Genomic DNA, 23,390 nt, shown 5'->3' with positions numbered 1-23,390 from the left:
AACTGGAGGGGAGGGGTGGGTGGGTAGAAAGGTGCAACAATGAATGAATGGAAATCCAAAATCTCTGTAAATGTTCATTGAAATTAATAATAAAAATTAAAAAAATAAGTTTAACTCATCTTTCAGGGCATCCTGATGTGATATTATGTATACATATGCATGAACACATTAAAGGATGCCTGTACAATATTTGTTTAGATACTCAATTTTATTATAAAAGAAATGTGATTACATAATGGAAATTGCTTTGTACCTTTTTTATTTAATAATAATTATGGATTTCCTCCCAATAATTGTATACATTAGTGTAACTTTATTGTATATAATTTGTTACTAAAACTTAAGAACCTCTTGTTATATATGCTTTATATTCTATTTATCCATTACCACACCGACATGCATATAGGTAGTTTCCAATTTTGTATGATTGCAAAAATTACTACAATGAACATATTTCCCTATATATATGTTGGTGCCACTTAGATTTGAAATAAAAATATTTGCTCCTGATTTTAAAAAAAAATAATTGAAAGGAAAATATTTCTTAAGGAACTCTTATACTTTCTTGGAGGGAACTCGGGCAGCAGATTGACACTTCCTCAAAAAGCTGAACACAGAAATTCCATATGATTCAGCTATTCCACTGCTGGGAATATATTCTAAGAGAATGAAAATTGAGACACAAACAGAGACTTGTACACCAATGTTCATAGCAGTGTCATTCACCATTGCAAGAACATGGAAATAATCCAAATATCCAACTGTAATTAAATGGATTGAGAAATTATGGCACCTTCACATGATGAAATACTAAGCAGCACACAGGAGCAATGATTTTGTAAAACTGACTAGTCCAGGACTCCATCAATAACATCCAGTATGTAAAATTGATCCCTAGGTAATGCATGGCCTTCCACACTGTTGCACCTACTTTTACTAACCACTGGGCCTAATCTAATATTCATTGCCAAAGTTGTGGGATGTATTAAGAAAATATATTGGGAAGAGTCAAGAGAAGGCAAAAGGATATCACACAGTAAAGTCCAGTTTCAGTCCAGCAACACAAATGCAAGTAGACTTTGGTTTCTTCAATCATCCTGTAAGCCTCAGCTCTTCCTTTAATCACCCAGAAAAACCTCCAACTCCAGTGCTCCATCAGGCTATGCCTTGCCACAGACTTTCCACAGACTAGCCAGCTCTCCCTCTTATGTTGGCCCCACATCTGTTGATAATGTAGAAGATACTGATCAATGGATGAAGCATGTGTGTATAGTTGAGGCAGCTGGAGATCAAGCCCCAAAGTGGGCTAGGTGATGGATATAAAAAGCCATTTTAAAATGTCTTCACACCACAAGTGGTTTAACATCAAATTCCAAACACTTGTGTGATTGTGACAAGTGAGGGGTGGCCTCTTTCCAGGTTGTGTCCTACCTTTGTAGGAGAGCAATCCTAAATTAGTGTGAGTGTTTTCACATAATAATTAACCAGGTGTGTTTCCAGACTCCCCACCACCAGAATCAGAAATGGCATCTCTCAGAAAACCCTAAGTTTTGTTTGGGATAAGAACGGCTTCTCTATTTCTTTAATTTCCAGGTCACCTCTGAGCTACCTACCAAATCTAATTTCAATGTCTCCAAAAGCTTTGGCCAGAGAGTGGTTAGACAGTTGCTTTAAATGGAAAGGATAGCTGGGAAAAGTATATTTTATTGTGCAGCAATAAATGATTTTTTTTAAAGAGAAAAGTTAACTGGGGGTGGGGAGGAGGTAAAGAGGAAAATTTACAACAATGAATGAATGGAAATCCTGGTTTTTTGTAAATTTAGGTTAAATCACAGTAATTTTTTTAAGGAGTCTATTTCTCCAATAAAGATATGAGTCAAATATAAGGGCAATGGAGAGGAAGGGAACAGTTATCAATTCAAAGATAAGGAAGATATTTGAAGTTGCTTTTTATTCTAAGCTAAAATCTTTTGCAGAAGTTTTTCTCTGGAGTATTTTTCCCCAGGGATAATTTGAGATGTTTAGCCTTAGTAGAGTATCCTCCTGACCTTATCCTATGTCCCCTATAGATACCAGTGGGCAAATAATAGAAATTGTATGTTTCTGGACTTATCTGAGTGCCTCAAGTGCTTACTGTTTACCATAGATATCACAACATACTACTTAGTGCCCATAGCCTTTCTGAAATTAATAATCTTTGTTTCTCTGCTTCAGGTGCCTATCCTCGACTTTCACTAAGTTTTCGGTTGAAGAGAAACATTGGATACTTCATCCTTCAGACTTACATGCCTTCTATACTAATTACAATTTTATCCTGGGTGTCCTTCTGGATCAATTATGATGCATCTGCTGCTAGAGTTGCCCTTGGTATGTGTTATTCTAAACTTATCTATAAAATACACAATTAAAACAAATTAACTAATCAAAACGTAAAGATATATGAAATGTAAAGTAACAGCATCATTATCACATCAGTGAGTCAAGAAACTATAGTTGAATGATGATATTTTTTAAATATTGTTATTACATCAATCTTGCATATATAATCACATTTTATCTTGAAATAGTAATTTCATATATGATTTCCTTGATGTGATTGTTTAGTTAAAAGGCTCAAATGTCCATTTTCATGCCTATGAAAGGGAAAATATGCTCTCAGGGTGTTTACATAATAAAACTTTTTTACATCAACTTGAAAGCAAAAAAAAAATGTTATTGTTAGGTGCCATTGAATTGAGTATGTTCTTAGTCACCCTCTGAACAGCAGATCTGAACCTTTTCCCATCCTGTGCCATCATCATCATCTCTGACATACTTGAACCCATTGTTTTAGTTACTGTGTCAATCCATGTTATTGAGAGTCTTTCTTTCACTGATGTTTTCAAGCATGATGTCCTTCTCCAAGGAATGGCGTGTCCTAGCATCATGCCCAAAATATGGGAAACAAAGCTTCTCTACTTTTGCCTCTAAGGACATTTGGGCTGCATTTTTTCCCAAGACATATCTGTTTGGTTTTTTAGCAATCCATGAGATAGTACTTTTTGCCAACACTAAAATTCTAAACAATGAAAAACATATCCTATTTAAAATCAGCTTTGGTAAACTAAAAGGATATTTGGGAAAAGCTTATTTTCTCAATAAAGCCCGGAGTCTAATCTGTTGACAATGGAGAAGGGGAAAGTCATTAATTCAAAGATACATAAGATATTTGATATCACTCTTTATTCTCGATTAAATACTTTTCCATAGTTTTTTTTTTTCCCCTGGAAATATCTCATGGATATTCTATGGACTTCCAGGAGAACAAATAGGTCTGTGTTGGAAAAATTGAAACAAGAGTCCTCAGAAGAGGTAAGAATAGGGAAACTTCACCTCACAAGAACATAACGTGTGCCAATGTATAGGATCAGCATAGGAGAGAAATACTTACACCAAGATGGATTGACAAGGTGAGTGTAACGATAAGCTTACGTTTGTCAGAAATGATGAACATGGCACAGACTAGAGTGAGTTCACTGCTCACTAGGGTCTCAGTTGACTTGATCACACATAACAGCATTCAGAATTAATCTGTGATCCAGAAAGAACACATTAACATTCTTCTTTTTCTAATTAATGAAAAATGGGTAAATATTACATCATTTGTTTCATTGTTATGTGTTTTCAAGTTAGAACTTCTAGCTGACCCTCTTCCAGTGGATTTTCAGAGACTTAAATCTGCATGAGAAATTGCTCACCTTTCTCCCACAGAGCAGCTGGTAGATTTGAGCTGCCTGCTACTGGGTTTGCATCACAACTCTTTATTCAATAGGTTATCAGGACTCCCATTATAGTATAGAATCACACAATTTAATTAAAATATTTAATAACTTTTATGATCTCCATGAGGTCTAGAGATATTTTTTCTGAACATTGATCATTTGACAACTGTATTGCATCTTGTATGCAGTGTATATGTGTGTGTGTGTGTGTGTGTGTGTGTGTGTGTGTGTGTGTGTGTTATAGTTAGGGTTTTTTGTTATTCCTATTGGAAAGCTTAGATTTTAGATTTGAAACACTATACTCAACTAATTATTATGACACTATAACAGCAAAGTAATATTTTAAAGCATGAATTTTAATTAATTAATATAGGAAGCATAGATCATGGGTCACTGAGTTAAAATAATGACAAGAAAATAAAAATAGTAATAGTAACAGTGGTTGAAACTTATGGAATATTCACATGCCTGATTCCTTGATGGGGCCACTGATGCATTTCTATAATTTAAATCACAAAGGGCCCATTTCAGAATAAACAGTATCGTTGTCTTCATTTTGCAGATCAGAAAAATGAGACAAAAAGGAACTGGCACCAAACCATTCAATATAGGATCAGTTTGAATCCAATTAGTCTAACTCAGATCCCTTCTCTCTTAACCACTACAAACAATTCTTAGAGTATAAATATGCATTAAAGAGATGACATATATACTTCATTGAAACAGGTGAGGGAGAGAACTCTTTAAAAGGGATATATGATTAGGTATTATTGTCATTTCAGGAATCCAGAATGAAGGCTACATAGTGGAGTGGCCTTGGGGGAGGGATTGTACAACGAAAGATTTTTTTTTTTACTTTTCAGAGAAGAGCAAACTTGGAGGTGGGGAGTTGGGCAGGGAGAAAAGTGCAACAATGAATGGATTGAAATCCAAAGTCTCTGTAAACGTTTATTAAAATTAATTAAGAAAACAAAAAAGAGAGATGACATATTTGATCTATATATTGTTATTGCTGATTGCTGCGAGTCAAGTATGACTCATAGTGGCTATGAACAAAAGACCTAATGCCTTTCTGTAACTATTGTCATTTCTCCAAGTTCATAGAGTGTCCACAGGCATGTGGTTTAGGAAGTGGATGTCACTCCTGCTTCCAAACTTGTTTTACAACTGGGAACTCCACCAAACGCTGTCCGTATTAGGAGACCATTATGGTATTTGTGGTACAAGGTTCAGCGTCACAGTAAACCCAGATAACCTCAGTAAAGCAAATTAATTAAGAGTGACTTACAAAGTAGAAGAATGTTCCTCCAAATATAACACTAGTCTCACTTAGCAGTGATTAAGTGTCGCCAATAGTATGACTCAAAGCAACCCTATGAGCAAAAAACCTGAACTCTGTTCTCTAACATCATTTCTGTATGATTTCAGGGTTAATAGACTTTCCAGAGACATAAATTTTTGGAAGTAGGTGCCACCCCTGCTTCCAAACCTTGAACAATCTTGAATCTCCTCCAAACACTGTCCATGATGAGCAACCATTATGGTATTTGAAATGGCTATGGCACAGTGTTCAGCATCACAGCTATACAGCAAATAAACTGTAGTACCACTTAAAAAATGTTCATTCTAAAATTAATAATTTTACCCTTAGGGCTGCAAAAAAATGATATCACAAATCAAACACAACCCTAAACTTTCCTTACATGATCCCCATCAAGATGTAAGAAACCAGCTTCCAGAGTGGAATCACTGCTCAGGAGCTTCCAGGCTAGCCACAAACTCAACCCTTCCAACCTATATATTATGGACTTTAAAAAATATACTAAGAAATAATAACTATTAATTACATTTACTGTAGAATCACTCATAATGAGAGATTCCCAACCTATTTCAACATTCTATCCTATGGTGGAGATTGTTGTTGTTACACACCATGAAGTTAGAACTCACCCATAGCTGACCCTTCAGCAGGTTTTCAGATGCAGTAAATCACAAAGGAGATTACCTATCCTCTCCAGTGGAACAGCTGGTGTGTTCAAGCTGTGTACCTACATATTAGTAGCACAACTCCTTTCCACTAGGCCACCCTCTGTCATATAGTACCGTTGAATGTCTGTTTCTCTGGTCATTGATTTGTTGTTAAATGAGTGCAGTTGTAGGTGCACTGCAACTGCACAGAGGCATGCTATGCAGAGATACCTGTGGGTGCCTTCACATTTACTATAGATCTAGTGCCAGGAGATAACTTAAGCCCACTCTAATTCTTCAGTGGATAACTAGTGTTGTTGTCATGCTGTGCAGCTACTATGTGCACTTTTGGGTGTGAGGCTCCTGTCAGCCATAATGAACTTCAAATATATCAAGTTACTAGTTTTCAAACCACATCACACTGAAAGTATTGATTCTGCCCTCCATTAAGCTCTCTATAGTTCTCAATATCTAACTTTTCTTTAGTGATGTTGTGCTTATTATCCACTTTTCTTTGGTGATATTGTGTTAATTATTGCTTCTCCCATGACCTATCTTTCTATGTTCCTATTAGCTATTTACCAATTTTTATTACCTCTCTTTCCTATCAGAATCACAAAGAGGAACCGAGAAAAGAGTAATTACTCTATGGGTTGTTTTTCTTATGTGCCATCAAGTCACTTGAAACTCATAGTGACCCTACATACATCAGCTCTGAAATTTGCTCTATCCTATGCCAAATTTACTGTCCTGACACACCTCCCCTCATATCAGTTCTTCTCATTGATAGTTTATCTATCTTTCTCCATCCCTTCTTCCAAGCATGATGTTCCTCTCCAAGGACCAGTTCCTCCTTGCAACATACCCAAAGTATGTCAGATGAAGTTTCAGAATGCTTGCCTCCAAGGGGCAGCCTGGCTTCACCCTCTGGAGGACAAACCTATTTGTTCTCCTGGCAGTCCATGGTATGCTCAATAATCTTCTCCAGCACCACAGTGGAAAGACATCAATTCTTTTTCTATCATCCCTAGTCACTGTGTAGCTCTCTGATGCATAGCAAGCAATTGTGAAGACTATGGCCTGGATTAGGAGCACCTTAGTCTACAGACTGACATTGTTGCTCTTCAGTACTCTGAAGTGGTCCCTGAGAGCAGACTTTCCAAATACAATTCATCTCTTGATTTCCAGGTTGCTAGTACCAAGCATGTTGATTGTGGAATCTAGCAAACTGAAGCTGTTAACAATCTCAATCTCTTCACCATCCGTAATGATATAACGAATTGGTCGAGTGGTGAGAATCTTTGTCTTGCTGATATTGAGCTTCAATCCATATTGAAGACTGCAGTCTTTTATCTTCTGAAGCAGGCGCTTCAGGTTCTCCTCACTTTCAGCAAGCAGGGTTGTGTCATCTGCATAATGCAGATTATTGATGAATCTTCCTCCAATCCTGATGCTACATTCCTCTTCATATAGCCCCCCCTCTCCCGGATTATCTGTTCCTCATATAGATAGAAAAGGCATGGAGACAGAATATACATCCCTGGAGTAGTACCTCCTTGCTCTGTACTGATGATTGCCTCCTGGTCCAAGTATAGGTTTTACTTAAGCACAATCAAATGTCCTGGGATTCCCATTCTTCTAAGAGTCAGCCACAGTTTGTTTTGATCCATACAGTCAAATGCTTTTGCATAGTCAATAAAACACTGATATCTATCTAACATTAAGTATAAAATCCATAGTATCCCAGCCTCTTCTAAACCCAGCCTGCATATCTGGCAATTCCCTATTGACGTGCTGCTCTGGTCATTTTTTAATAATTTTCAGCAGAATCTAGTTTGCATATGAAATTAATGATATTGTTTGATAAGTGCCACACTCTGTCAGGTCACTTTTCTTTGCAATAGCAACAAATATAGACTGCTTCTAGGCAGTTTACCACATGGTTGTCCTCCAGATTTCTTGAGCACAACCAGGAAAGCATCTGTTTGTTGAAATATGCCAATTGGTATGCCATCAATTCCTGGAGACTTATTTTTTGATAATTCTTTCAGAGGAGCTTGAATTTCTTCCTTCATCACCACAGGCTCTTGCTCATATGTTGTTTCATGAAATTCTTCTGTCTCAGTTAACTATTTCTGGTCCAGTGACTTTGTATACTCCTTCCATCTTCTTATAATGATTCCTGTATCATTTAATATTCTGCCCAAAGCATCCTTAAGTGTTGCCACTCATGGCTTGAATTCGTTTTTCAATTCTTTCAGCTTAAGAAATGCTGAGCTCTTTTGATTTTCTGACTCCAGCTCTTTGCACATATCATTATAATACTTTGTGTTGTCTTCCCTCACTGCCCTTTAGAATCTTCTGTTCAGCTCCTTAATTTCTTAATTTCTTCCCTTTGCATTGGCTTCTCGGTGCTCTCGTGCAATATTCAGAGTCTCATCTGACATCCAGCTTGGTCTCTTCTTCTCTGTCTTTATAAAGACCTTTTGCATTCTTCATGTATGATAGTCTTTATATCCTCCCACAGCTCATTTGGTCTTCGCTCCTTGGTGTTCAAGGCCTCAAACCTTTTTCTGAGATAGTTTTTAAAATCAAGTATGATAGACTTAACATCAAATTTTCATGCCTGTGGATTTAATTTTCTTCAACTTCAGCTTGAACTTGCTTTGAATTTGATTCAAAATGCCCCATGCCAAGTCATCTCACTTTGCCAACACTTAATATGTCAGTATTTATGTGTTCTGTTTCTTTCTTAATAATGCCCAGTTTACTACATTTATACTTCTCATGTTTCACGTTCCAATCACTAGTGTCTGCTTACAACTGTTCCTCCTTTGTTTCTATATTTGAGATCTCAGCCTCAGGTCCCATGTCTGCTAGTCTAACTGTCCTCTACTGTACATAGGGTTTTCAAAGTCCTGTTATTTTGGAAGTGGATGGCCAACCCTTCTTCCTAGTCTGTTGTTGGTTAGTTTTTTGGGTTTTTTTTTTCTTTTCAGAATAGTATCTGACAGGCATTTTACAGAAAGGAGCAGATGAAAGGCATTTACCCAGTTATTCATATTGAAATTAATGTTACCAGACAAAATGGATAGGTGTGGTTGGATGAAAAATTAATTTGCTTTTAAACCTTCTCTCAAGTCACAAAAAAGTGAAAGATTAAAAGTGGACAGTCAATGGTTTTACTAAAATCTTCAAGTCTAGTATTACAAATTCAAAAAGGGTAAATGTGTGTTAATATAACATAGATAACTTTATTTTCATCACCATGAAAAAATCTGATTAACTTAAATGACACCAAAGCTATAATATAGTTTTACTTCATAATCATCTTTAAAATGCTGTTTCTCAGATATAATATCTCATAAACATCATCAAAATAAGAAATTATTTCATCATATCAATTAAAATAAAAAATTATAGGCTTGGTACAAGAATAAAGAATGCAGAAACCACAACACTATCTGTCTTTCACATTGCAAGGATATGATAAAGCAGAGGTGCCGTCTAGTGTTTGGCCAGGACCGCTAGAGAAGATTTAAGAGTTATTCTGTAATGGTATGGTTATTTGTGGTAGTATTGTTGTTAATAATGCCAGTCACCACTTATTACATACATTACTAGCCCAATCGATGATCTGAGCCTATTGTGGCAGTCACCTGCTGAAAAGTGACTATGCTGAGTATAGGCCTAGATGTAGTTCCACCCCCTCTAGGCTGTGTATCACATAGTGTATATTGTCCATGGTGATCTAGGTAGGAGGTTAAAATGACACAAGAATTGGGAAAATGCATCACCCATTTAAGCTAAAAATACACATGAGCCTGAACTAGAAAGACAAGCACTCACTTCTAACTCTTACCATACCTTTGTTCACACAAAAGCCAGTTGGGCCTATGCAAACTGGATACTCAGAGCTATTTCACACAGGAGAAAAAAGTACTTAGCACAACAGTTTAGGATTATGATAAGAATAGTTAATTTTTTCGTATTTGCATAATGTTTACACATTTATTTATAAACTGTAATTATCCCAGTAACATTTTCAAATAGTAAAACTACATTGAAACAGTGGAGGGGAAAATGGTCTGAAAGAAATATATGGTTAGGCATTATATGTATGGCAACAATCTGGAACAAGAGGTGCATTACAGAGTGGACTAGGGGAGGGAGTAGAAAGAGGGAAAGAAGAAAATGTGCAACAATAAATGGATAAAAATTTAAAAAAAATAAGAACTCCCAGGTACCATGAATGTAATGGAAAGCCTTAAAATACTCTATCCTAAGAAAATTCCATATATTCCATAAGCAGTCAAGGATTTCTGTTGTTGTTGTGTACGGGCAAGTCAGAACTGGACCATAGCTGACCCTGCAGGGGATTTTTAGAGGCAGTAAATTCAAAGTGTGCCTTTGAATTGACAATGCAACTCCTACCACTAATCCACCAGAGTCACCATGGATGGCAGCTTTTACCTAATGTCAGTCTCTCAGTACTTCAATTCTGTGTCCTTTCATACCAGTTCAGAGATCAGATGGAGAGAGCAAGAGTGGTTTTGAGAGATCTCTTTTCCCTTTAGTTCCTGAGGACTCACTGTTGAGCTCAGCCTGCAGTATCAACATGTCTCCATGGGACAGAAGCTGGAGACACTGGCCTTGAACATTGTCTCATATGTTTTTGATGATTAAATTTATTCTGAAACAATGATTTTAGGAGACAGTGAGATAATCCATAAGAACAGGAATCCAGAATTAAAGTTGCATAGTGGAGTGCATTCAGGGTGGGGGTGCGGGGATTGTATGCCAACAAAGAAGTTTATCTTTTGCTTTTCTTTCTTTTTTTTTTTGACTGATAAAATTCACTTTTATTGACATTCTTCATATATATCAGGCACTGGTCTACATATTTCACATATTTGGTACTTTGAATCCTCTCGGTGACATCCAGCACCTTATGCAGTAAGTATTATCAAGAGGTTTATTTTACAGATGAGAAAACCCACACAGTGAAGGAAGCCTCTAGCCAGGGGTACACAGCTAGTCAGTGGAAGACCTGAAATTCCAACTGGGATTCTTTGAAGCTTGTAGCTGTTTCTTGTAGGAAGAAATCAAAGCCAACCAACCATAAGGGTCAAACAGGCAGTATTTACCGAAGGATAAGGTTCACAAGTAGGAAGGGATGGAAAAGAGGATGAATGAAAATGGGAGGAAGTGGAAAAGTGTTGTTAACACTGTGAGGTTTGCAATCAGTGTCATGAAACATAAAGTGTGTGAATTGTTGAAGGGAGCAACTCAACAATTTACCACCTGAAAACTCTGTAAACTTTCACTCAAGTCACAATAAGCCAGTTAAAGCAGAAAAGAAAATCAAGGCCAAGGATTAAGTAAGGAGAGAGAGCGAGAGTTGTAGAAGGAATTCTCTCACATTCTTTTAGAGGAAAGTCCTCTTTTTCCATGTCTTCTCTCAACCCTAGAGAATCAAAGATGAGGCAGGAGTAAAATGAGAGAGAATGTGTTCTTTTCCCCTATGAGACTATGAGGAAGGTAGACAGATACTCTGAAGCCAGCCAACGAGATTGGAGATCAGCACTGGAATGGCCCATGACAGCGTCTCCTGGAATTAATCTGATTTTGGATCCAACTATAATATCTGCAGACGTCGGTGTAGACTCCTGGTTTCTCCTTTGACCCACAAGGGATGTTGCCCCATGAAACGACGCCTCTAAGTTGGCCTCTGCACACCAGGGGGCCCCCAGAATCACCCTAGCAAGAATCTCTCCCATACATCTCATTCCCAGCACACACCATGTTTTGGGTGATCTGGTTAGGATAGGCACGCTCACAATCTCCACAAGACACCAGGTTGACGTATGCACACTGGATGGTATCAGGGAAATCACCACCCTCACTTCTTCAGTCATTCCATTGGTCTGTTGGGCTGCCTTTCTCCATTGATTCTTCCTGTATTGGACTTAACCTGTTCATAAGTCCTCCTTTCACTGGATCCTTCTTATTCCTTGGTCTTTCTGACTGATCATCACTTGTTTATTGGTCTTTTCCTAACTTTGCTTTTCAAAGAGAGGAAGGAATTGGGGGGGGGCGGGGGAGATAGAGAAAAAAGTATAACAATGAATGAATGGAAATCCAAAATCTCTGTAAATGTTCATTAAAATTAGTAAAATAAAATTTTAAAAAATAATTCAACATAATGATGTAAAATTCAACACAGTAGCATAAAAACTGAAAAACTAAGGAAAATGTATGATGCTTTGTATATAATAATTAACGTCTAAGTAGCTTTTGTTTGTTTATTTTAGGCTTTGTCTTTTTTTTTCATTTTTATTTTATGTTGGTTTGCTGACAAAGATTGTATACATTGTGTTTCACACTATTCTTCATTCATATTATGTTTCATACAGTCATTCCCGTGGATTATGTTTTATAAAATCAAATATCATTGGACATTATTACCCAATTTTTTCAGGTCCCCACTGGATCCTTCCCATTTCCTTCTCCTCCCTCCACCCATCAAATTGTGCTAACCTGTGGATTTGCCCCTACCCATCCTCACCCCTCGCCTCCCACCCTTCTCTCCTTGGCTCCACATAAATATTTCATAAGTTATCCTTCTATATTTATAATAATGGTCTTATGCAAGATTTGCAGCTTTATAAAGGTAAGTGTTCTTTCTTGATAAGGGAAAGCAGTCTGCTTTGTGAGAAAAATCTTCCCTCTAGTACCTCACTTAAACTTTTTCTCTGAGCTCAGAACTGGATCACATCTTTAGTGGCTATTTTAGAAAATATTTCTTCAATTCTCATGTTTTCCATAAGGATAATATTAGAAGTTGTCTTCTTACTACTCCAGTCTTATTGAGCAATTCCTAAAGTCCTCACATGTACAGATGTAGACTGTCCCTGCTCATCCATAGGCCTGGAGGATTTCTCTTTATGGACATTCATATTTTATGTTAAATACTGCACTTATTTTTATTTTCTCCAATTCTTAGAAATAGTACAGTCTCTTGCTGAACTAGACTTAGCATTGCATTTTTTTTCTATTGGCAACATCTGCGGAAATGATAACCAAAGCAGAAATGTTCCTGCCTGTTCACAAATGTTCGCCAAAATGACAAAATATATGCTCTATTGCATTTCTGTGACCCATTCACCTTTGCTCACTTGAAGCACTGCGACAAGAAAAAACCAAAATGAAAAATGAAGAACAATGTAGTTTTTTACATCTCATCTGCCTTTTTTTTTTTTAACAGGGATCACAACTGTGTTGACAATGACAACCATCAACACACATCTTCGGGAGACCTTGCCCAAAATCCCGTATGTCAAAGCCATTGATATGTACCTCATGGGCTGTTTTGTCTTTGTGTTTCTGGCCCTTTTGGAGTATGCATTTGTCAACTACATTTTCTTTGGAAGAGGTCCTCAAAGGCAGAAGAAACTTGCAGAGAAGACAGCCAAGGCAAAGAATGACCATTCCAAGAGTGAAAGCAACCGGGTATGTCACTTTTTGTTTTAACTTTATGTCACACTTATCTGACATAGAGGAAAGTACTGAGCAACAGAATGAGCCACCCAAAACTTTAGTTAGTAGAGGCAAAGGAAGAGGAGCTCACGGTTGAGTGTTCTCCTGACCTATATGTCCTCATAGCTTTTACTAACAAGTCTCATTACATGAGCAGTAAAATACATTAACTGGGCTCCAAGATGGGTTTGGTGGGGGTATTTTGTCGAGTTTTTTTGTGTGTTGTTGTTGGATTTTTTACTGTTTCTTTTCTTATTTGCTGACTTTCCATGTTTCCAGAACCACTTCTTTACTAGAAAGCAGAGTTAGCAGGAGAATCAAGGTTTTTTCTTATTATTATCAAGGTATTTTCTTATTTTTTTTTCTTATTAAACAGTGTTGTTTTCTTATTTTGTTTGTTTGGGTTTTTTTAACTCAGGCAGCTGCTGTCTTGGTCAGCTTAACCCTTGCCTCTCCCTCTTTATAGGTCACTCTCTTTTTCTCATGCTGTCTTATGATGTCTCTTGATGTTTTTCTTCTTGAATCTAGCCTATTTGGTGTTTTCTGTGCTTCTTAAATGTGTATTTCCCCATTCTTAAAAAAAAAAAAACACAAACAACTAGGACGTTTTCATCTAGTACACCTTCCATGATTTTCTCAGTGACTTTTCTGTCACTCCCATGTTCTAGAATTCCAATTATACACATGTTATTTCTTTTGATGTCAGCCTACATGATTCTAATGTCTCTTTATTTTCTTTCTCTCACCTCTGATTTTCTTCTAGTATGTTTCCAGTGAGGCTCATGTCTTCCATCTCACTGACTCTCTGTTCCATTTCACCAGAACATTGGATACTTCTGCCGCTTTGGTCTTAATATTCTATATTGAATCTTCATGCTTTTTTTTTCTTTCTAGTACTGTATTGGCTGCACCATCTCTGTCTTGTGATTATTTTTCTATTTCTTGTACCACTTTATCTATACTATCAATTATTTCTTCATTTTTTGCTTTGTCTTTCATAGCAATTCAAGTTGCTCCTTATCAATGTTTCTTCTGGATCACTGACTATGGGGTATTTGCTCATTTAACAGTTTTCATTATTTCTTTCATCATTTGTATCTTCTTCTGTAGCTGTTCAAATAACTCCATATCAACATATTTCTTACAGTTTTTGCTCTTTGGGGTATTCATTTTATCTGCTTTTTTAGGAGAAAGGTTAATTTTGGCTTCCCCCCCCCATAATTACTGAGGCAAACTGAAGATTTATTGACATCCTATGAGTCTTTTATTAATAGATGTTAGCTTTTTGTAACTAAATAATGTCACAGGGTATGGTAATGTTCTCTGAAGTACTTGTATATTGGTGCTTCCCTCTTGTCTTCTTGAAGTGGTATAATTTTTGTCCTCTTAGAAATAAGGGATCTTCAAATTGAAAAAAAAAAGAAATAAGGGATCTACTAGATATTGTACTTCAAGATGGATATACAAATTACTTTCTTAACTATGAAAGCAACTCCATTTTTCCTCACCTTTTCATCTCCAGAGTCACATATGATCATCCGACTCAAAAAGCCCTTGCCAGGCCATCTCATCTCACCAACGCCTAGTATGCCAATATTTATGTGTTCCATTTCTTCCTTAACTAGATTTCATTTTCCTACATTCATAGTTCTCACATTCCATGTTCCAACCACTAGTGTCTGCTTACAACTTTCCTCTTCTTTTGCATTTCTATACTTGAAAGCTCAACCTCAGGTGCCCTATCTGTTATTCTGCACGTGTTCTGTTGTAAATAGGCTTTTCAGAGGCCTGCTATTTCAGAAGTGGATGGCCAGTCCTTCTTCCTAGTCTGTCTTAATCTGAATGTTTAGATTTAGAGAAGTACAATACTTAGAAAAATATTGACATATTTCAGCTAACAGATGTTTCCCTGGACGTGCTCACCAAGTTGTGCCAAGAAATCTGGAGAACAACCACTCGGCCAACTGACTGGAAGAGATCTATATTTGTTCCCATCCCAAAGAAGAGTGACCCAACAGAGTGTGAAAATTATAGAACAATATCATTGATTTCACATACAAACAATATTCTACTGAAGATGATCCCAAAACGACTGGAACAGCACATCAGCAGAGAACTGCCAGAAGTCCAGGCTGGGTGTAGAAGGGGTCATGGTACTAGGGATATTGTAGCTAATGTTAGATGGATCTTAGCTGAAAGCAGGAAATACCAGAGGAATGTCTATCTGTGTTTCATTGACTATGCAAAGGCATTTGACTGTGTGGATCATAACAAACTGTGGCTGACTCTGAGAAGAATGTGAATCCCAGAACACTTGATTGTGCTAATGTGAAACCTATACTTACACCAAGAGGCAGTCATAAGAATAGAGCAAGGAAACACTGCATGGTTCAAAATTGGGAAGGGCGTACATCAGGAATGTGTCCTGTCTCCATACCTTTTCAACCTGTATGCAAAGCAGATTATCTGAGAGGCTGGGCTCTATGAGGAGAAATGTGGGGTCAAGATTGGTGTAAGATCTATCAACAATCTGTGTTACGCAGATGACATAACCCTGCTTGCTAAAACTGAGGAGAACCTGAAGTGCTTGCTGCAGAGGGTCAAGGACTGCAGCCTCCAATATGGATTGAGGCTCAGTGTCAAGAAGACAAAGATTCTCACCACTGCACCAATTGTCAGCATCAGGATGGATGAGATTGAGATTGTTCACAGCTTTAGGTTGCTTGGCTTCACAGTCAACACTCTTGGCACCAGCAGCCAGGAAATTAAAATACATATTGCCATGGGAAAGTCTGCTATTAGGGACCTCTCCAATGTACTGAAGAGCAAGGGTGTCTCTCTGGAGACTAAGGTGCATCTAATACCAGCCATGGTCTTTGCAACCACTTCTTATGCATCAGATAGTTGGACAATGTAAGGAGGATTCATTCAAATTTTCACTCTATTAAGGCCTAAGTGAAAAGTGAAATGTTGTTCTCTGTGGTCTTTTCTTTCTATTTTTTTCTTTTCTTCCTTGCATTTAGCCAGCTTCTGTCACTTCCTTCCCCAAGCAATTAATTTTATCCCTCTACTCTCAACTTCAGAAATGTATTATCTGCCCTAGATAGGTGACATGTCACTTACATTTCCTGTATTGATAGTGTCTTCTATACCAGACATCCAATTCTTTGCATCTACTCAAAAGCTACCATTAGATCTTGAACATGGGTAATATTCATGTCACTTGAGTTCAGAAATGAGTGATGCTTGTCATCATTTAGTCACATTCAACTCGTATACTTTCCTGTTGTTATGTGTCATTAAGTTATGTAAATTATAACAAAATGGATCTGAACCCTGCCCTATCCTACACCATCCTCATCATATTTGATATACTTGAGCCCACTGGTACAGTCATTATGTCAATCTATCTTGTCAAAAGTTTTCCTCTCTGACAGTGACCCTCCATCTTTGTAAGCGTATATCTTTTTCTAAAGATATATATTCCCCCCTCCAACAACATGCCCAATATATATGAGACAAAACTTCACTACTCTTGCTCCCAAGGATTACCCTGATACACATTTTTCAAGACATAGTTGTTAGTTCTCTTGGCAATCCATGAAATATTTGGTACTCTTCTCTAAAACCAGAACTCAAAGTCATTGATTCTTCTTCTGCCATACTTCATCATTGTCCAACTTTAAGATGCATAGCAAGTCATTAAAAAGTTCATGGCTTGGATCAAACACGCATTGGTATTTAAACTGGAATCCTTGCTCTATAGTAGTTTGGAGATATGCTTGACAGCAAATTTTCCCAACGTAACATATCTTTTGATTTCTTAACTGTGGTTATTGGTTGTGCATCTAAATAAGATGAAATAATATTGGTTGTATATCTAAGTAAGATGAAATAATTGATAATTTAATTATTTTATCCATCTATCATGATACTTGCTGCCTGTGTCCCAGTAGTAAAGAACTTTGTTTTCTTGACGTGAAGATGTAATATATATTGAAAGCTAATGTGGCATTCTGCATCATTAAGTTTAGATTCTCAAATGATTTTCTGAGCATTCAGAACGCATGAAGAAAAAATACAGCCCTGATGCACTTTTCTTAATTTTGTACCATACAATAGTACCTTGCTCTAGTATGAAAACAATATCTTGGTCTAGGTATAGGCTCTGCAGAAGGACAATTAAGCAATCTGAGATTCATATTCTTCTTAATGTTAGCCATAATGCTTTTTGTTATTTGCACAGTCAAAAAGCTTTGCTGGCTAAGAAAACAGGTATTCTTCTGGTATCCTGTGATTTCTAACAAGATCCATCTGATATGAGTTTTCCTAAATGCAAAAATTTTAATCCATCAGTAACTCCAAGGGAGAAAAATGGACAGTCTCTTCCCATGCAATTTGCAGTGTCTGAAAACTCAATTGAGAGTCAGCTTTGAGTCTGTTCTAACTCATTAGCAAGGACTGTGATAAAAACAGCACTTAGAAGATTAGTTTACATTCAATAAGCCTTGTAAAGAAGTCTATAAACTTTTGAAAAACAGAAACAAAAGCAATGAACTAAAGCACAAGCTGGTCAACACTATTAAAATAGAGAGGTTTTTGCAGAATGGACAATTTTAATTGAGGAATCAGGTAATGCAACTAAGTTCTCTGAAGAGCTGTAACTTTGTTTACAATGAAATAAACTAATCATCAGCAGTTTCCTTGACAGAGGTGCAGTTCAGTTTTGCCAAAAATATTAATATTTTAAGTAGATCACATGCTTCTGAAAACTCTCCGAACTCAGAGAAACAATGATAGTTATAGAAAAGCTTCAGGCTTTTTGTTTATATTTATAGCCCTTGTATTTGAAAGTCAGTTGGGCCCAAGGGTCTAGTGTTACTTTATTTTGGAAGAACACTCTTCTAAGTTGTGTAGTACTCCTCTGTCATTTTGCTGCATGGAGGTAATCTGGGTTTGCTATTATGCTGTATCTTGTGACATTGGGGGTCAAATGCCATAATGTTGCCCATGGTGAATAGTGTTTGGTGGAGCTCTCAGTTAAAGACAGGTTTGGAAGGAGGCGTGGGATCCACTTCCTAAACCATATGCCTCTGAAAACTCTATGAACTTGGAGAAAAAACGATAAATATAGAAAGGCTTCAGGCCTTTTGTTCATAGGGTCACTAGGAGTCATGCTCAAGTCAATGGCAATAAACAACAACTCTGTCCATTTACTGTTCTAGTAATTCTTTTACAATCTTCAACAAAAATGTAGTTATATGTGAAATTAATGATTGTTGTTGTGTTGGTTTTATGTGGGGTCAAGGAAATAGTCCTGAACCTAGCCCTATCCTGAGTTAGCATCAAGTAGTCCTGAGCCTAGCCCTATCCTGAGTTAACATCACTGTCTCTGACACACATATTCTATTATTCCAGTTACTATGTCAATCCTTCCATCCATAGTCTTCTTCTCCTGCAGTGACCTTCCACTCTTCCAAGGACTTTCTCCAAGGACTGGTCCCTCCTAGCAACGTGCCCAAGTATGTGAAATGGAGCTTCAGAATCCTTGCCTCCAAGTGTTGGATCACTTTGTTTCGTGAATGAGAACAAATATGGGCCTCTTCCAGTCAATTATCAGGGAAGCTGTCTTCCAGTTTTCTTGGCAAAAATTGGTATATCTAGGGGGGCATTGTCTTTGGTAGAACATGCCAAGTTATATTCCATCAGGATTGGGTATTTTTTTTAATTTTTTGTAAAGAAATATTTTTCAATATTTTATTGGTTTTCATATAATAATTCCTTTACATTATACTTCATTCATATACATTGGTTTTATTCAATCTTTCATTTACATTGTGTATCATACAATCATTTATATATGTTCTATTTTACATTTTTTTTTAAATTGGTGTGCTTACAAAGTTTATATACATTGTGTTTCACACTATTCTTCATTCACATTGTGTTTCATACATTCTCATGCATTGTTGTTATTATGTGACCTCAAATTGCCTACAACTCATAGTGACCCTGTGTACAACTGCCCTAAACCCTGCTCTATCATGTGACAATCTCACTGTCTCCAACACACATACCTTGATTACCCAGTCACTGAATCAATCTACCTCAGAGAGGGTCTTCCTGTCTTGCGTTGTCCCTCCACCCTCCCAAATATGACGTCCTTCTCCAATGATTGGTCCCTCCTTGCAACATGTATGTCCAAAGTATGTCAAATGATGCTTCAGAATCCTTATTTCCAAGAAGTAGCCTGGTTTAGTCCTCTCTAGGACAAACCTGTTCTTTTTCTTAGCAGTCCATGGTATATTCAATACCCTTCTCCAAAATCACAGCTCAAAGGCGTCAATTCACCTTCTATTCTCTCTATTCAGATCTCTGACGCATAGCAAGTGATTGCAAAGACCAAGGTTTGTATCAGGTGCACCTTAGTCTCCAGAGTGACAGCATTGTTCTTTAGTACTTTGGAGAGGTCCCTAACAGCAGAATTTACCATCACAATACATCTTTTAATTTCCTGGCTGCTGGTGCCAAGGGTGTTGACTGTGGAGCCAAGCAAACTAAAGCTGTGAACAATCTCGATCTCTTCACCATCCATCTTGACACTGCCAATTGGGCCAGTGGTGAGAATCTTTGTTTTCTTGATATTGAGCTGCAATCTGCATTGAAGGCTTCAGTCCTTGACCTTCTGCAGCAAGCGCTTCTCTTCCTCCTTAGTTTCAGCAAATAGGGCTGTGTCATCTGCATAACGCAGATTGTTGTTGAATCTTCCTGAAATCCTGATACCACACTTCTTCTCATATAGCCCAGCTTCCAGGATAATCTGTTATTCATATAGGTTGACACGGTATAGAGATAGGACACATCCCTGGAGTACAACTTTCCCAATCTTGAACCATGCAGTTTCCTTGCTCTGTTCTGACGACTGCCTCCTGGTCCAAGTATCGGTTTTGCATTAGCATAATCAAGTGTTCTGGGATTCCGGGATTCCGAAACTTCAAGTTGCTATATCAAATGTTCTGGGATTCCAGGATTCCGAAACTTCAAGTTGCTATATTTAATATTCTGCTCAAAGCATCCTTAAGTACTTAAGGATGCTTTGAGCAGAATATTAAATGATCCAGGAAATATTAAAGGAAGATGGAAGGAGTATACATCGTCATTGTACCGAAAGGAATTGGCAGACACAAAAGAATTTCATGAAACAATATATGAGCAAGAACCTATAGTGATGAAAGAAGTTCGAGCTGCTTTGAAGGAATTGGCAAAAAAATAAGGCCAACTGACATATTTCAACTAACTGATGCTGCCCTAGATGTGCTCACCAAGCTGTGCCAAATAATCTGGAGGAAAACCACTTGGACAACAGACTGGAAGAGGTCTATATTTGTTCCCATTTCAAAGAAAGGTAATCTTACAGAGTGTGGCAACTATTGAACAATATCACTGATATCACATGCCAGCAAGATTCTGCTGAAGATTATCCAAAAATGATTGGAACAGCACATCAACAGAGAACTACCAGAAGTACAGGCTGGGTTTAGAAGGGATTGTGGTACTAGGGATAGTGTAGCTAATGTTAGATGGATATTGGCTGAAAGCAGGGAGTACCAGAGGAATGCCTATTTGTGTTTCATTGATTATACAAAGGTATTTGTGTGGATCACAACAAACTGTGCCTGACCCTAAAAAGAATCTCATGCATTATGTTTTATAAAATCAATCTCCATTGGACCTTACCCATCATTAACCTGTCTCTTTGCCTGGATCTTTCCCATTTGCTTCCCCCTCCCTCTCTCCACTCACCAAACTGTGTTGCCCTTTGATTTCAGTTCAATCTATCCTCACCTCTTTGCTCCTTCCTCCCCCGCCTTGAGTTTCTATACATTGTTTACTAGTCATCCTTCTATTTTTACAATAATGGTCTTATGTAACATTTCTCCTCATGAGACTATGTTAGTTCACTCAGCATAATACTCTGTAGCCTCTCTCAAATTATCTAGTATTTTTCAAAATCATTGATCTTGCATGCTGCAAAATATTCCACTGTGTGAATGTACCACAGTTTCTCAATTCATTCAGTTGTGGTTGGGCATTTGGGCTGTTTCCATGTTCTTGTGATGATGAATAATGCTGATATGAACAAGGTATACAAATCTCCCTTTGTGTCTCAGTTCTAATTTCCTTGGGGTATATTTCTAGTAGTGGAATAGCTGGGTCATACAGAATCTTTATGTTCACCTTTTGAGGAAATTCCAAACTGTCTTCCAGAATGTTTGTACCAGTTTACGATCCCATCAACAGTGTATGAGAGTTCTCATCTTTCCACCTCCTCTCCAATATTTATTGCTTGCTGCCCTTCTAAACTTTGCCACTGCTACTCTGGTGAAATGATATCTCTTTATGGTTTTAATTCACATCTCTCTTATTGGCAGTAATTTTGATCATTTCTTAATGTGTCTGTTTGTCATCTGAATGTCTTCCTTAGTGAAAAAGTCTTTCTGTTTTTTGCCCATTTTGTGATTTTTTTTTTTTTGCCAATGCCTTAGGTACAGCTTGAATGTTACTTCCTAAAATGGTTCTAAGTCTGCCAATTTTTTTGTTGTTATGGCTTTGTGTAGTTTCTTTCTCTACCTTCTTTTGCTACTTACTGGGTCATTCAAGATTTTGTTCTTGCCATCCTTCAGTATTACAACTCAAAGCTTGAATATGGTTTTCAAATCTTCCTGCATGAGAAATGCCAAGCGAGTGCTTCCTTTTTTATTTTATGACTCTGACTCTTTGCATATTTCATTGTAATATTTAGTATTGTCTTCTCAAGTTGACCTTTGAAATTTTCTGTTCACTTCTGCTTCGCCATTTTTTTCTCTTTATTTTCATTTTTCCATGTTCTAGTGCAATTTTCAGAGTCTCTTCTGACATTCATTTTGGTCATTTCTTTCTCTTGTCTTTGCAGATGATATCCTTGATGTCAATCTGTAACTTTTTTGGTCTTTGATCATTAGTGTTCAAATGCCTCAAAAGTCTTCCTGAAATGGTTTATAAACTAGATTTCATATACTAGGGATCTTATATTGGGTCTCATGGTCTTGCTTTAATTTATTTCCGTTTCAGTTTGAACTTTTACATGAATAATTGATAATCCATTTCACAATCAGCACCTGACCTGTTTTAACTACTGGTATTGAGTGTCTCCAGTGAAATTTTGATAACCAAAAGATATCTCATCACCATGAGATATTTAAAAATATAAGCAAAAAGAAATATACTGTACTGTTTTCAACTCTTGTTGATATATGAAGCTCTCATCTTTGAGACTCCTTATGGGCAAAGGCTTTCTCTTACTCTTCTCTCAGGTCCATATATTGTACAGTCCTGGTATGGAGAAGGTGGGCAATGATTATCTTACACCAATAGATTCCTGGGTGTCACTGCTAGAAAGCCAACCTCTAAAGGGTTACTGCCTTCCTTAATGGAGTCCTATCTCTGTGGCTTATGGTTTTGTACTCTTGAAAACATTAAAACTTTCAGGAAAACAGTTTCAGTCTTGAGGTTCTAGTTAATATGTGCTTGCTTTTGAAAAGAAGAAATTCTTTATGTTGTTGTTACTAATATGATCAAATAACCTATGATTCATTACAACCCTATGTGCTGTATACACAAAGCAAAAAAACCTAGCCTGGCCCTCAAATCTTCACTGTGCTGAAACACATTGTTACAACTTCTGTATTATTCCATTTAGTTAAGAGTCTTCTTTTTCACTGGACTTCTATCTTACCAAGTATAATGTGTTTCTCCAGGGATTAATCCTTCCTGAAAGCATGTTCCAAGTCTGTAAGAAGGCTCATCATTCTCGCTTCTAAGGAGTATTCTGATTACACTTCATCCAAGACAGATTTGTTGTTCTTTTGGAAGCCTATGGTATACTTGATATTCTTCACCCATATCACATTGAAAAGGCATCAATTCCTCTTGATTTTCCTTGTTAATTTTACATAAGTTTTGAATGTACCATGGACTGCCAAGAAAACAAATAGATTCATCCTAGAGAGGGTTAAACCAGGCTACTCCTTGGAGGCAAAGATTCTGGGGCTTTGTCTGACATACTTTGGAAGTGTTGCAAAG

The 23,390-nt window shown here is 37.2% G+C and overlaps 1 protein-coding gene across 2 annotated transcripts in view; it reads left to right on the top strand.

Annotated features, from left to right (window-relative positions):
* The window catches only part of GABRB3 (gamma-aminobutyric acid (GABA) A receptor, beta 3), a 484,556-nt gene that overhangs the window by 449,018 nt on the left and 12,148 nt on the right, over positions 1 to 23,390 (top strand). For both annotated transcript variants that reach the window (XM_006898584.1, XM_006898585.1), the window contains exons 7-8: positions 2,215 to 2,367; positions 12,997 to 13,241. In XM_006898584.1, the coding sequence (XP_006898646.1) occupies positions 2,215 to 2,367; positions 12,997 to 13,241 (398 nt within the window). The remainder of the gene's footprint in view (positions 1 to 2,214; positions 2,368 to 12,996; positions 13,242 to 23,390) is intronic.

Source organism: Elephantulus edwardii, unplaced genomic scaffold (assembly GCF_000299155.1).
Source record: "Elephantulus edwardii isolate Elephantulus edwardi_28Jun2011 unplaced genomic scaffold, EleEdw1.0 scaffold00234, whole genome shotgun sequence".
Lineage (NCBI taxonomy): Eukaryota > Metazoa > Chordata > Mammalia > Macroscelidea > Macroscelididae > Elephantulus > Elephantulus edwardii.
Note: the sequence above shows the minus strand (reverse complement) of the source record. Positions and strands in the feature narration are given on the sequence as shown.